This window comes from Gobio gobio, assembly GCF_949357685.1.
Source record: "Gobio gobio genome assembly, chromosome: 16".
NCBI lineage: Eukaryota > Metazoa > Chordata > Actinopteri > Cypriniformes > Gobionidae > Gobio > Gobio gobio.
This window is the reverse complement of record NC_137109.1, coordinates 35337609-35351239: the sequence shown is the minus strand read 5'-3', so window position 1 is coordinate 35351239 and position 13631 is coordinate 35337609. Positions and strand designations below refer to the sequence as shown.

The window sequence follows — 13631 nt, the reverse complement described above, 5'->3', positions numbered from 1 at the left end:
ATCGAAAAAATAATCGTTAGATTAGTCGACAGAAAAAATAATCGTTAGTTGCAGCTCTAGTGTAAAGACCATTGCGCCAATGGATGCCTTTCTGAGCCATCGGATTTCAACTAAAATATCTTCATTTGTGTTCCGAAGATGAACGGATGTCTTACGGGTGTCGAACGACATGAGGGTGAGTAATTAATGACAGAATTTTCATTTTTGGGTGAACTAACCCTTTAAGAAAAATGCTTTAAGAACAAACTAATGCCATACTTAAAAAATAAAAAATAAAAAAAAAAGACATTCCAAAATTCATGTTAATGTTTCACTCAAATCATGTAGATAATATAACTTGTAAATAAAAAAATACAAATTTTCTCAGACTTTAAAAGCATGGTCTCAGATTTTTGAACCCCATTGTATATGCATGTACAATGCAAACCTGCAACAAACAAACCCACAAAGTATTGTTCTATGTGGCTGTTAATATTAACCTGACGTTCCAGCCACAATGCCTATGTTTGACACTGTGAATGCAGTGTCCCTGTTTAACTTGACCGTTCATCTGTGTAAGCCACAAAAGCAGATCTACCTCAGTGAACTTCTCACTAACAGTAAGCTGACTTATGCTTGAACTGCATGTGACAACATTTAAGATGACCATTATTAACAGCTTGACAGCATGGGAATAAAAGTGCCCAAGTTCCAAGATGCATTGCTTGTTTAGTGCTGTACACATACAGATTGTCATTCGTTTTATGTTCATTAATGATGAATTTAAACAACCTTGACAAGTCACGGCCAAACAAACACTAAAGTCAATATTTTTAACTTGTCCTGGGAGAACAGACTGGCCAAAAAAAGAGTTGTTACATTTGTTCTAGGGAAACTAACAGCAGTTTCTCATGAGAAAAAAGCTATGGTTATTTGAATAACATGTACTTCGTATACAACACACCTAAGCTCATCAAAACTGTCCTACACTGATTTTTAACACATCCAACTGCAACACAGCACTGATTTTTTCACATCTTCATGTGAACAAAACAGCAGTGCTGAGGAATGGAATGAAGTTTTTTTTAATCTGCCCATTTACACCTCTGTTTTGACTAATGATAAACAGCCAAGGCCTCCATTCAATTCAGCTCTGCCTCTTCCTTTATTAAAACACAGGTAGATAATCAAAATTTTCAGGGTCACCGGCTTTCATAACAAACACAGTGTACGTCACTTCAGTCACTTACAGCACGACCACACGAGGACATGCTGTACAAATCGTCTGCACTAATCTGCGCTCCGTTATGGTATGTTACATAACAGCAGCCAGGCTTTTATTCTATTCTAGGAGTTTCATTCATTTGCAATGGAATTTAATGGAGGTAAACTTCCATTTATTCTGTACTCAGGAATGCCTTTTGAGGAAACGCGCTGGTCAGAATTCCACATCCATGACTTCATAAGACTCAGCTAGAAGACTAGTGAGGAATTCGTTCCATAAATACAAAACTTGCATTCTTTCACACTGAAAGTTGAGTGCATAAAAAGAACTGACTAACAGAATAACAAACTTTGGTGTGTCAACATCGCATTAAGAAAACTGAGCAGAACTTGAAGTGCCAAAACTGTGTTTGTCTTTATTTGTGCCATCAACAGAAGCTCCATGATGTCATTCCCTCTCTAAATGCTGTAAACAAACGCTGCATTCTTAGTCCTTCCTCTTGCCTCTTTTCTCTCCCTGTGGCTCTGATCTTGGGGCAGACTGTAAAGATTAGCCCCAGTGCATTACAGGAACCTAACGCTCTGTGATAATGCTTAGCATGCTCAAGGGGTTATAACCTCTCTCTAATCCAGCTTAGGACAGATTTATCATAAAACCAGAGATGGCTCTCATTCAAACTAATATACATACATATTCAATGCTGAAATCTATTGGCAACACATAAGTTTCCCATAAATTCTGTCCACCCCCATGGTTAGGTCATCGGATCTGTTGGTCGCTAGGCGTTCCCTAACGTTATTGGTGGTTTGCTGCAAACTGCTCACTGCTTTTTTACAAATCTTTAAATGTATTGACAGTTTAAAAAAAAAAAAAGTAATTTTATTTTGACAGCGAGACAGCTTTTATTTTTTACTAATAATTAGTGGTCAAATGATTCAAATTTTTGAAGGCCGCTGGTGCTGTTGATATTTTAGAGAGCAGTGCTGCCAATGGCCGATATAAAGCATGTATACATATATGTGTGTTCTGTGTGTGTGTGTGTGTGCGTGCGTGCGTGCGTGCGTGCGTGTGTGTGTGTGTGTGTGTGTGTGTGTGTGTGTGTGTGTGTGTGTGTGTGCGTGTGCGTGTGTGTTCATGTGTGTGTTCGTGTGGGCATGTTTTTGTGAAATATCAGGACACAAATGTGTATAATGACATGGGTATGACATAGGTATTACAAAAAGAGGGTGAAATATGAGGATGTTCCCCATGTCCTCACTTTTCAAAATGCTTATAAATCACACAGAACAAGGTTTTTTTTCACAGAAACTGAACTGCACAGTCTCCTGTGAGGGTTAGGTTTAGGGGCAGGGGCAGTGTAAGGGGATAGAAAATACGGTTTGTACGGTATAAAAACCATTATGCCTATGGAATGTCCTCACATTTCACAAAAACAAACATGTGTGTGTGTGTTCGTGCGTGTTTTCAATTTTTACTTATACTACGGGCTGTTAAATGCTTGAATCTGATTGGTTGACGAGCATTCTAAAGTGTGCACAACAAAAGTAGTCTAGTTCCAGGCAGGTCTTGACCGCATTACAGTTCCATACTACGCCAAATGATTTCAGTTATTTCAAATTTCTTTACAGCCTACAACAACAAAAAAACAAAACCCACAATGACACTGTAAATAATTATAGTAAACAACAAATTATTTCCATGTTTTTTGGCACAAATCTCTTTCTCCTGCTCTCTCTGCTCTTCCACTCAAACGCACACATACAGTACGGACACACACTTGCACAGAAACGTGTTGTCAGCACTGCTCTGATGATTTTATCAGTAAAATAGTTTAGCCAGGGCTCGACATTAATGCTTGTCCGGGACAAGTGGATTTTTTGAAGGGGCAAGTGAAAAAGAATTTTACTTGCCCGACGGACAAGTATCCTGATTAAAACGTCAAAAAAATAACCAGGTAATCACCAAAGTGCAATAATGATTCTGCATTCAGTTAGTGTAAGTGGAGATCGATAGTGGATAATAATATAAAACGAACGGTAATAATAAGGTTGTGCTGTTGAGGCTCGCGCAGCTCGAGGAGAAAATCGAAAACAAATGTGTGCCGCTCATACAAAGAAGAGTTAACATACACGAAAATAGTTCCAAACAAAGATCACAACAGAAACGTAACACATCTCACAGCAACAGTGTGTTACTGAATGATTCAGCGTTTTGAATGAATCGGTTGAATCAAAGATTCAATGACCTATTCGTAAACAACCGCCTAATTCTTGAAGGAATCAGCTGTTTGAACGAATCGACTCAATGACTCGCTCATTAAGACGGTCACCTGCTGCCACCTACTGGCGGTTTAGTTTCATCTTTCCAACATTTCTTATTTGTATATTCAAAAATATTTAAAATAATCTCATAACATTATTTAATGGAGTTGTAATTTTTCAGTGTAAATTATTTAATTTGATTGGTAACGGCCTATAGTGTCTTATTCTAATTTAATTTATAGATCAAATTTAAAAATATAAAATGAAAGCTGAAGCATAGCCCCTTATAAAAAGGTAAAAATATCACAAATATGCCTATTTAAATATGTCAAAGCTGATTGAACACTGGTGAGAATATTGCTTCAGAATAGATTATATTTACAAAAAAAAAAAAAAAAAATCCGGACAAGCTAATTTTTTACTCGGACAAGTGAATGACAGATTTACTTGTCCGAAGGACAAGCATGTGAGCAGGCTTAATGTCGAGCCCTGGTTTAGCAACTTAAAAGCTATGTGACATTTCTCATTAGTGAGGTAATAACGACGCTGTTCTTACAGTTTTGTATTAGTAGACGCTGCTGCTGAACACTTTTGTAAGAGATGCACAAACTGAGGTAATTCACATACGCTTCTTTGACAAAACCTGACAAATGTCTTGAAATAAATCATCTGAACAATGTCTTTTAGGTCAGTTAACTGTAGTATAAGCAGAATAATTGACAAAAGGACGTAACTAACCAACAGTTCACTTAGTAATCTGGTAAACTAGTAATCTGTGCACTATGAATAATTTTTTCTCAAAGTCCAAGTAATGCCAATTTTACATAGTAGGGGTGTGACGAGATCTCTCATCAAAGTGAAAAGCTTTCTCGCGATATCGCCATGACGGAGTGTGAGGGTGAAATTCGCATAGAACATGCCACCGCTATGTTTACATTACACAACAGTGTGCACCGCGGCACTGCCTCCACTGTTGTTATGTTTTTTTTTTTTTATAGGAATAAAAAACAACTCTGTTGTAAAAACAATTCGCTTCAATTGTAAACTATTGTAAACATCTGCTCTGCTCATCCAGTTCAGCAGGAATCACAGCTCATTGATAAAGTGTAAAGCGAGATGACTGATGAGACCATGGCGGAGGATTCGTTGCGCAACAGAATGTCTTATCTTGTAGAATGCGCGCTCTGCAATCATGAATTTGTGAAAGTAAAACACATACAATAGCCTGTCTCCCAATCAGGTGCTGAGGGTCTATTTTAAACAAAAAAACGAGAGTCAATATATCCAGAATATTGCAGCTCTATATAACTACGGAACGTGATATTAACATGATGCAGCAAATTTATTATATCCACAAGAATCAAACAAAACAGTGAAATCCCTTCTCTCAACTTTGTCAAGTTGCTAGACACGCCTGCATTGTATGGCCAATGAATGCTGTCACTCCAATTGCCAACTCCCAGACAAAGAATGAATTTTGGTTGCTTTGTGGATGCAAGTTACTGTATGTGTGATTTTAGTGCATAAATATTTGTACATAATTCCAATTTAACAAGACACAACTTTGTTTAAAATCTAATTTACCACAAATCATTTAAGGCCACCTCAAAATCTGTTATCAATGCTGTGGTCAATTCCAGTCGGAATTCCGTGATATTCATACGTAACGATGTAATACATTTGCATAATGCCCATCTATGGTCATCAATGGCTGCCTGCGAACAACGTCTATTTTGACCCACCCTCAAACACTGTTGCTGGTTCATGTGGAGAAGATGCCATTTTGACGGCTTCTCAAATCACGGCGAGATCAACGCAGAATTCGCATAACTATCATATTTCTGTCTTACTGAAATATTTCTGCTAATCAGCTGTGGACCCGTTATTGCCTTAAATCGTGTTGATTAATGCAGATTCTCTATAGTTCTTATTGTTACTTTGAGTAACTACAAAATATGAAGCAAATGTTGGTTTACAAACTGTAGGGTAAACGTACCTAAGCTCACCAAAATCTACATTAAGACATTTTAGTGCACAGGGTATTGTACAAGTACAAGAAGTTATGTTAAAATAAGATATTAATCTCTCACACAATAATATTTAATTTCATTTTAAATGACAAAAGCATTTAAATTATGCAAAAAGTCTGGCACACCCCGTTGCCATTAAGCACACATCATGTGTTTTTGGGAAAATTCTTGTTTATTTTAAACTAAATTTTGAACCTTTAAAATATCATAATAGGGGCACTTTAACATTTGCTGAAACTTTATTACATGAAGTATTATCCTTCCCAGCAGCCATGAAGTGCTGTCCCGCTTAAAGCTGTCACAGACATGCATTCTATCTCCCAAAAACTCTACTATCCAGAGAAATCATACAATAAACTACAACCAAATATGCCACCTTATACATCTACTGACAAACAAATGCATTCCCTGAAATTTGCCATAATAGGTGCTATAGAGACAAACTTGTTGCAGAGAAAAAGCTAAAAAGACAGGATTTAAACTTCACCACCCTTTAGGTGCACGGGTTCCTATTGTGTAATAGCAGAACTTATAAGTTAGGCAACAGAGAACATGCCTGGCACCAAATCAGCAACAGGATGTGCAATAGTGAGATCACTAGTACAAGAGAGAGTGACATCAGTGTTAAGGATTGACTCTAAAAGGCTGGGTCATGTGTGAGGGTGTGGAAGCCTCAACATCCACTAGTATAGTGATTCTCGTTTATTTTTTTCTGCAAATAGCAATTTCTCAGCAATATATATCTGTTAATTTAGTTCTTTAGAGCTTGACATAACTAAAAACATTTACACTACCATTTAAAAGTTTAGGGTCATTAAGATTTTTTTAGTTTTTTTGTTTTTTGGAAAAGATAATACATTTATTAAGCAAAGACGCATTGATTAAACTGATCAAAAGTGACTTTTGCATCGGGGGTGGGGGGAGGGGGGGGGGGTGCACTGCTAAGGACCCTGACTCACTACACATTGGGACAATAGGCAGGTTTCCATTACATATTTGCATAAAACTTTCGCAATATTTTCTAAAAGTCAGTAAAAAACTATTTCCATTAGGCATTATTTCTATTTCCAAAACATTTTCTTCTCACGATAAGTCATTCCAAAAATTATGCCATTTTTTTTAATCGAAGGAGACATAGGCGTGTTATCCAAGCATTAATGGCAAGGAAAGTAGAGTTGTTCCGATTCCGCTACTAGTATCGGAAATATCACGATACCACAACAAATTCTGGCATCGGTATCGGCGAGTACTTGAACTATACATACACTATATGAGGACACGAATGCATAAACTGTCACTTCATGAAGATTTACAGTTTCATTTGAGAAAACTGTCATATCATGAACACGGACACTCAGAGGTCTTTGTACTACAGTAGCCTACAGTAGATTTAGCTATGCCTCTGTGTAATAATAATACATCTCTACTAATAATAATAATTATGCCTAGATGGTTGTGAAGAGATTATTTTGTGATTAATATATCATTTTTTATATTCCTAGATTTGTTGCACTGTTTTTTATACAGTTATATTGAAAAACTAATATACCTTTATCAGTTTGCAGTGTTAGATTTGTGGCTACATTTGAAGTTATTTTTCGCTTAAGAAAAATAAATAATATTACTGTCAAATGCATGTCAGACAATAAAAATACTGTAATGAATACAGTAGTTCACTGTATGTATTTGTTCATGTTTTATTAAGGGATAAGTCTGAAGAACACCTGTGGCGAGCAGCGAGGCAGAGGGACCGTGAGAGCGGGATGAGGCCGCGATCATTAAGGATGAGGAGCACCAGCTGCATGCCGCATCGGCCTCGTGTCTCACGGAGGAGTGACGGGAGTATAAAGGAGGAGCGACAACAGTGAAGGACGAGAGAGGACCAGGCCTGGATTTTACATTGTGTTTTGTTTACGTTTGGTTGTGTGTGGCAGTCGTCCGTGAGGGGCTGCCGCTTTTACTTTCAGTTTGTTGATTTATTTTATTAAAGTCTCTTAAATGTTCGCCGGTTCCCGCCTCCTTCTTCCCACACAAACAAACATTATTACAACACCATAAAATTATTCTAGCAATTCATACAGGGCTAGTAGTAGGGATGGGGCCGATCCGATCCAGATACCAGCTTAATTCACGTATCGGATTTCCCAGATCCAACCTGCGGAGAAATCCGATACACATGAGCCAGGTCTGCGCTTTAACGTTGTCTGCTGAAATGACTCAAAGTGATTCCCGCCGGCTTGTCTGCTAGCTGGCTGCAAACTATGGAATGGATTTCCTGAACGGAGGCGCGACTCAATGAGACACAGTTATGAGACACGCCCCACTCAGGAAATACGTTCCGCAGTTTGCAGCAGGATAGCATTGAGCAGCATTGTGGCTAGCCAATGTCAGCTGTGTGGAAATACTTCACACTGGAAACACCGCAGAGCAAGACAATGTTTCCAAAACCGTAATTCAGAGAGGTGGAAGCTCCCTCGCGTCGTACAACACAACGAACGCAATCAAACATTTAAAAAAGCAGACAAGTTCAGACAAGACTAGGGTGACATTTAAGAGATAATAATCAGGGCTTGACATTAACAATCGCCATCTGCGTGTATTTCGGCTGTGGCGCAACACTCACACTAGCCACTTTGAACTTATTATAGTCTTCTCAAAAGCCATCTGTTGTAATCGCGTTGCGCATTATAACCAATCACACGTGTTTATATTGAGTTTATGAATATAATAAGAGGCGGTCAGATTATCGTAGTTTTGTTCAGAGCATGCGCGGCTCTCACTCTCGCTGAAATCTACACTCAAAGCGGAGATAAACTTGCTATGTACGCAGGAGATTAATTCATCATACAGTGATTGACAGTTTTTGTTATATTTCAGCACCGAAAATAGTTTCAAACAAAACACAGTAGAACCACAGCGCATCTTATATGACTGGCATTAGGTTGGCTTGACGTTCGCGAATCTAGGGACCATCTCTAAAGTTACATACAACATTGGTAGGCTATACACGTTTCTAACTTAAATGGCATTTGAAGAGAATGACTTACTCATAAAAATGACTGTAATGTGTTCATCTAGGTGTTAGGTATGATGCACACCTTTTGGATTTAACTTAATCAAATAAACTGTCAAATCATATGAAAATATATGCTTTTTTTCACTAGAATACTGTATGGGCTCTTACACAAAATATGCTAGATTTAAATGTTTCATAGCTGATAGAACACTGATGAGAATATTGCTTGAGAATATATATTTACAGAGATAATATTAGAGATTTATGCATTATGCATTGCCATTGACGACGGCCATTATAGGGAAGGAAATCCCACAGAATCTAGCTTTAAAAAGTGCTTAGAGCCGCTTGATTTATTTTTTGTTTGTTGATTTTCAAATATAAATTGATAACCGTGATAATTTGGGTCACTATTATGTTCATATCATAATTGCCTGTTGAGTGGAGTTTATGTCAGCTTCATATAAAATCAACAATAATGATAATAATAATATTAAAGCAAACACAGCTCTTGTATCGGAATAGTATCGGTATCGGCCGATATCCAAATTCAGGTATCGGGATCGGATCGGAAGTGAAAAAATGTGGATCGGTGCATCCCTAGCTAGTAGTATATACAGCTGTATCGGATCAGTACTCTGTATCGGCCAATACCCTGAGCCCAGGTATCGGAATTGGTATCGGGAGGGGAAAAAGAGTATCGGAACATCTCTAAAGGAAAGCCGCTTATACTTGGAAACGGTCAAATACTGCATGAGGTGTTTCTACCTCATATCTGCTTTGAGGTCATGATACATTGTGGCATTTCTTTGTTGTTTAGAATCCAGTAATTCATTGTCTTTTATTATTTAAAGAAAAAAAACTCTTCTGTCTAATAGGGATGGGAGAAAAGGTCGATGCATCGATGCATCGCGATTCGTTATCGTTATATTCGCACGCGCCAAACAGAAAACCCGTTGATAGGTGAACGTTCGTATGCTGGTGAATTGGCTTCGTTTAAGATAAAATGGACAATCTACGACCTGCTCAGGGGAGTCGCACCCGTGGGGACACTTTCCCAGTGAGAGGGTTCATCACCCGCACTTTTTATGCAGTTTTGCACAAACGCCTTACAGCAGTCACTCCTCCGTTTCTCTGGCCGATCTGTGTCTGCACTCGCTGCGGCTGCCTCCCCATTTCAAAAATATATTTTGCTTATTAAATGCAAAGTTTTTAATTTCAAACGCATTTCTAAATTAAGTTCATATTTCCAACAAACAAAATTCTGAGCCAAAATAACGAAGTGGTGCTCAAGTAGGCTATAAGGCGCTTTCCTTGCCATTAATGCCATATAACACTCCTATCCCGGTGGCCGGGATATACATAAACCTACCAACATCTGTGGCATAATTTTTGGAGTGACTTATCGAATATTGCTGAACTACTGCACAATGTTTCAAACGAATGGAAAATTCTGAACAAAGACTTCGTTTTGGCAAGTGATTCGTTAAAAGTCTCTAACATGACTGTTGCAGGTTCTCATGTGAGATGTTGTGCGCACACACTGAATTTGGCTTCTCAGCGGGCGCTAAAGTTGTTTTTCTTCTGCATTAGCCTATGTTTTAAAGATTTTTTTGTGGCTCGAACCAAAGTAAACTTTTTTTTTGCTTTAAAGACATTTTTTGTTAAAATGTTCAAAAGAAACTGTAAAACTGTTTATTCTTAATGATTGTTCTTTGCAATTGTATGGCTTACTATGTTTCATTAGAGCTTGTTAATCTTGAATATAACTTTGTTAATAAAATAAAAGTATTGAAAGAAATCTTCATAATCATTTTTAATATGGCAATACTGTCAAACAGATATTCTAACTATAAAAACATATTAGCTCCAATTTTGGTTCAAATGTATAGTTCATGTATTTGCACAGCAGGATAATTAGTTACCAAAAATGTATGTTAAGAATCGTTTTGGGAATCGGATCGTTACTCCCAGAATCGGAATCGGATCGAATCGTTAAGTGCCTTAAGATTCACACCCCTACTGTCCAAACATATCGCACCACCTACGGCAGGTGACCTGTAAATGCGAGAAAAAATGTTTTTATTGCGCTTTGGCGGAATATTCCTTTTTCGAATTGCCTGAAAAACCACCTCATGCAATTGTAAAAATTTTAAGCAATTTGAAGGGTAATGAAAACGCAGCTAATGATGGCTCTATTTCCGGAGACATGGCAAAGTCCTCAATATACAACGTCACTCACTACTGTCATTTATTAACAACAGCATTACAGATACCTTTCTGATTATGACGCACCCAAAATGTGGGGTGTTTTCAACTTCACAAGCCACACCCGCTCCACTCATGGAGGCTTCCAAGCCGTTTCCTGGAAATAAGAGGTCCTAAACTAAATCATAAACAAGTATTACAACATACCATATGCCTTAGAATTTCAGGCAGCCTGGGATACAAAAAGAAAAGTGTGTGGTTTTTATCTCTACTACTTTCAGCACACTGTTCAACTACACACTGGCTATTAGAATGTCTCCATCTGGCTCCCAAAGGTTTACATTCCACAAAGTAAATGGAGCTCATAAATGTCCTACAGCTCCCCCAAAAAAAAGGTGCTGTCATTATGAAGCTGGTACATGACACATTCATTTGACTGGAGACAAGCTGTTAAGCAAAGTTACAATGCGTATGCGGATTACACAGACTTAGTCACTTATTCACCTCGCTTGATCTGGAACCCCACTGTGACAATAAGCTCTGTCCGAGACCTTACAATATGACAATGATCTTCAGACTGCTTTGTGAAGTCTACAGTCAAGGCAACAACTTTTGGGAAGCGAGGCAAGTCTTGTAAAGTGATTAATACATTCATGAGGAGGCAACTTGAAATAGACTGTCCTATATCCAGTAACCAGCATATATTTAGAAGTCAAAGCAAATGAATCAAAGTGCCAAATGAAATAGGAGAACCATGAAGTAATCAGTTCCACACTGACACAGGTATGACATAGTAATACTACTTGGCTCTGTATCAAACAGTTAACACGCTTAACTGTTACAAATACCTAACACGCTTTATTAACCAACAAAACACTGCTCCGTTACTACTGACACCTTTAGTTAGCCATTAGTTTGTTTTCTCAAAATAACACGTGACTGATAAGCTTGCTGCTAGAAAAATAACAGTACATAACAGATAAATAACTTCAGTACATGGCCTTTCTTCACCCTGAGGTCAGTAAGTCAGCAAACGTTCCACGTTATAAAACTTTCAAAAAGGCAGTCAGCATGAACTGAAACAAACAGTTCCAGTTTCACTACTAAGACTTCATGATAAACGTAGCTATCCATGAAGGTTCACAGCTATCACAAACACAACTTCAGACCCCACTGACACTCGGAGTGTTGTGACAGCACATTATCACGAGGTTGAGGGTCCTGTGAAGTAATACAGTGATAGCTTCAACAGCTGACTGAGACCGGAGAGTGCAGACTGAGCCTGTTAATCTTTGCAGTGAAAACATGCTCCAAGTTTGAGACAAACTTTGTTGATCGATATAACAAAAATGATAAAATCATTCACTTCTAGAGCTGTCTGGGTGGATACAAAGGTCTGAAAAAAAGAACTTTGACTGGGTCATTGCACAAAAAGGGGTCCTTTTGTGTCCCTCGTGAACGTGCGTAAAACAATGGCTTTAACAATAACAAGCTGACACCAACTTCTATGTATTGTTATAGGCAACTGTCTTAAAACATCAGCAAAATACAGACTTTTTTTTGTTGTGGAAATATTATTTTTATTAAAAACACTTGTGGCACCCATGTTGTGGAATGACCCCTCTAAAGACAAAACATCATACACTTTGTGTAACATAACTAAGAAATAACAACAACAACAAACTGAATTTTGAAGCTATGATACATACCAGTTTTTTGTTTTTGCTCTCATCCTCATTGGATTTCTTTTTGGAGGGTTTATTGGGGTCTTCCCCTCCAGCTGCCTGCTGATCCATCTTCGGAATGAAACTTCACTTGAACAGTAACTTCGCTTAGTATTTCCCACAAGTTTGCAAACACTTATGAAAAATTACGTTTCCTCAAAACCCATGCCATGCATGAAAAAAAATGAGTTGGATCCAGAACTATTCCATGCACGTATCCAGTGGACTACGATAACATCTGTGTATGAAGTTGTCCCAAAAAGAATGTCAGCTCCTCAAAATCAGCTCCTCAATGTCTGTCAAACACCAATGAACATGTTATAAATTACATTTCGCTGTGTTTAATACTATAAAATACATAAAAGCACATGGGATAACTGCAATAAAAAAAATACAGAGCTGTGTAAACGCTGTCAGTTCAGAGCTTGTGAACTTTTGTCGACTTTAATACACCAATGTAACGTTAAAACCTGTCATCTGACGACACACTATTGTCATTTTAACAACGCGTCTAATAAAATAACGAAATTTCACATTCAAGCTATTAAATAGTATGTCTATTGCAATATGAATATATTTCAGTGTCTCGTAAGAAAACCCAAAGAAGGTCTGTGAGTTTTATACAATATGACATTATATTTTTATGAAATAAACACAACTGATTTTATTCAAAGGAGAAATGACCGCTGCAATCCAGGCGGTTACTTTCACACAGGAAACTGTTATTCCAGCGCTGTGAGGCTTAAAGTAAAAGTGTACAATAAAGACATGGACTCTAAATGCCAAGTCTGCTTACATTAACATAGCGAATTAATATTAAACATCAAAATAGTCACACAATGATATATAAAACTCACAAAATCTCAATCAAGGCTTACCTACACAACCAAACGCACGAGCCAGGCCCACTATTGTCCCCGCCTATCGACGCGTCCCCACTGCTCACAAATGATCACATGGTAGAAAGATTCCAGCACCGATTGGACAATTGAACTGTACATCTGGACGTGGGGCGGGCTTTCTCTACTTGTGGGGTGGAGACTCCTTTGACTATACTAGAAAACTGACTGCCGTGTATATGGATAGGCTTCAGTCAGTGGATGTTTGCAGAGCAGTGCAAATCAGTATATTTGTGAAAATCAATTATAATGAAAAAAACGTTTGCATTTATTTTCTCTGTGTAATGCA

General features: G+C 37.9%; 1 protein-coding gene across 10 annotated transcripts in view; it reads right to left on the bottom strand.

The window, feature by feature from the left end:
• diaph2 (diaphanous-related formin 2) overlaps positions 1–13394 on the bottom strand; it is a 551295-nt gene extending 537901 nt beyond the window's left edge. For all 10 annotated transcript variants that reach the window (XR_013818231.1, XR_013818232.1, XM_079839686.1 and 7 more), the window contains exons 1-2: positions 13322–13394; positions 12429–12739 (exon numbers count right to left, since the gene is read on the bottom strand). Coding sequence is in view for 8 of the 10 variants with exons in the window: in XM_079839686.1 (XP_079695812.1) it covers positions 12429–12515 (87 nt within the window). In the remaining 2 variants the exon portion in view is untranslated. The remainder of the gene's footprint in view (positions 1–12428; positions 12740–13321) is intronic.
• Positions 13395–13631: the final 237 nt, after the last annotated feature.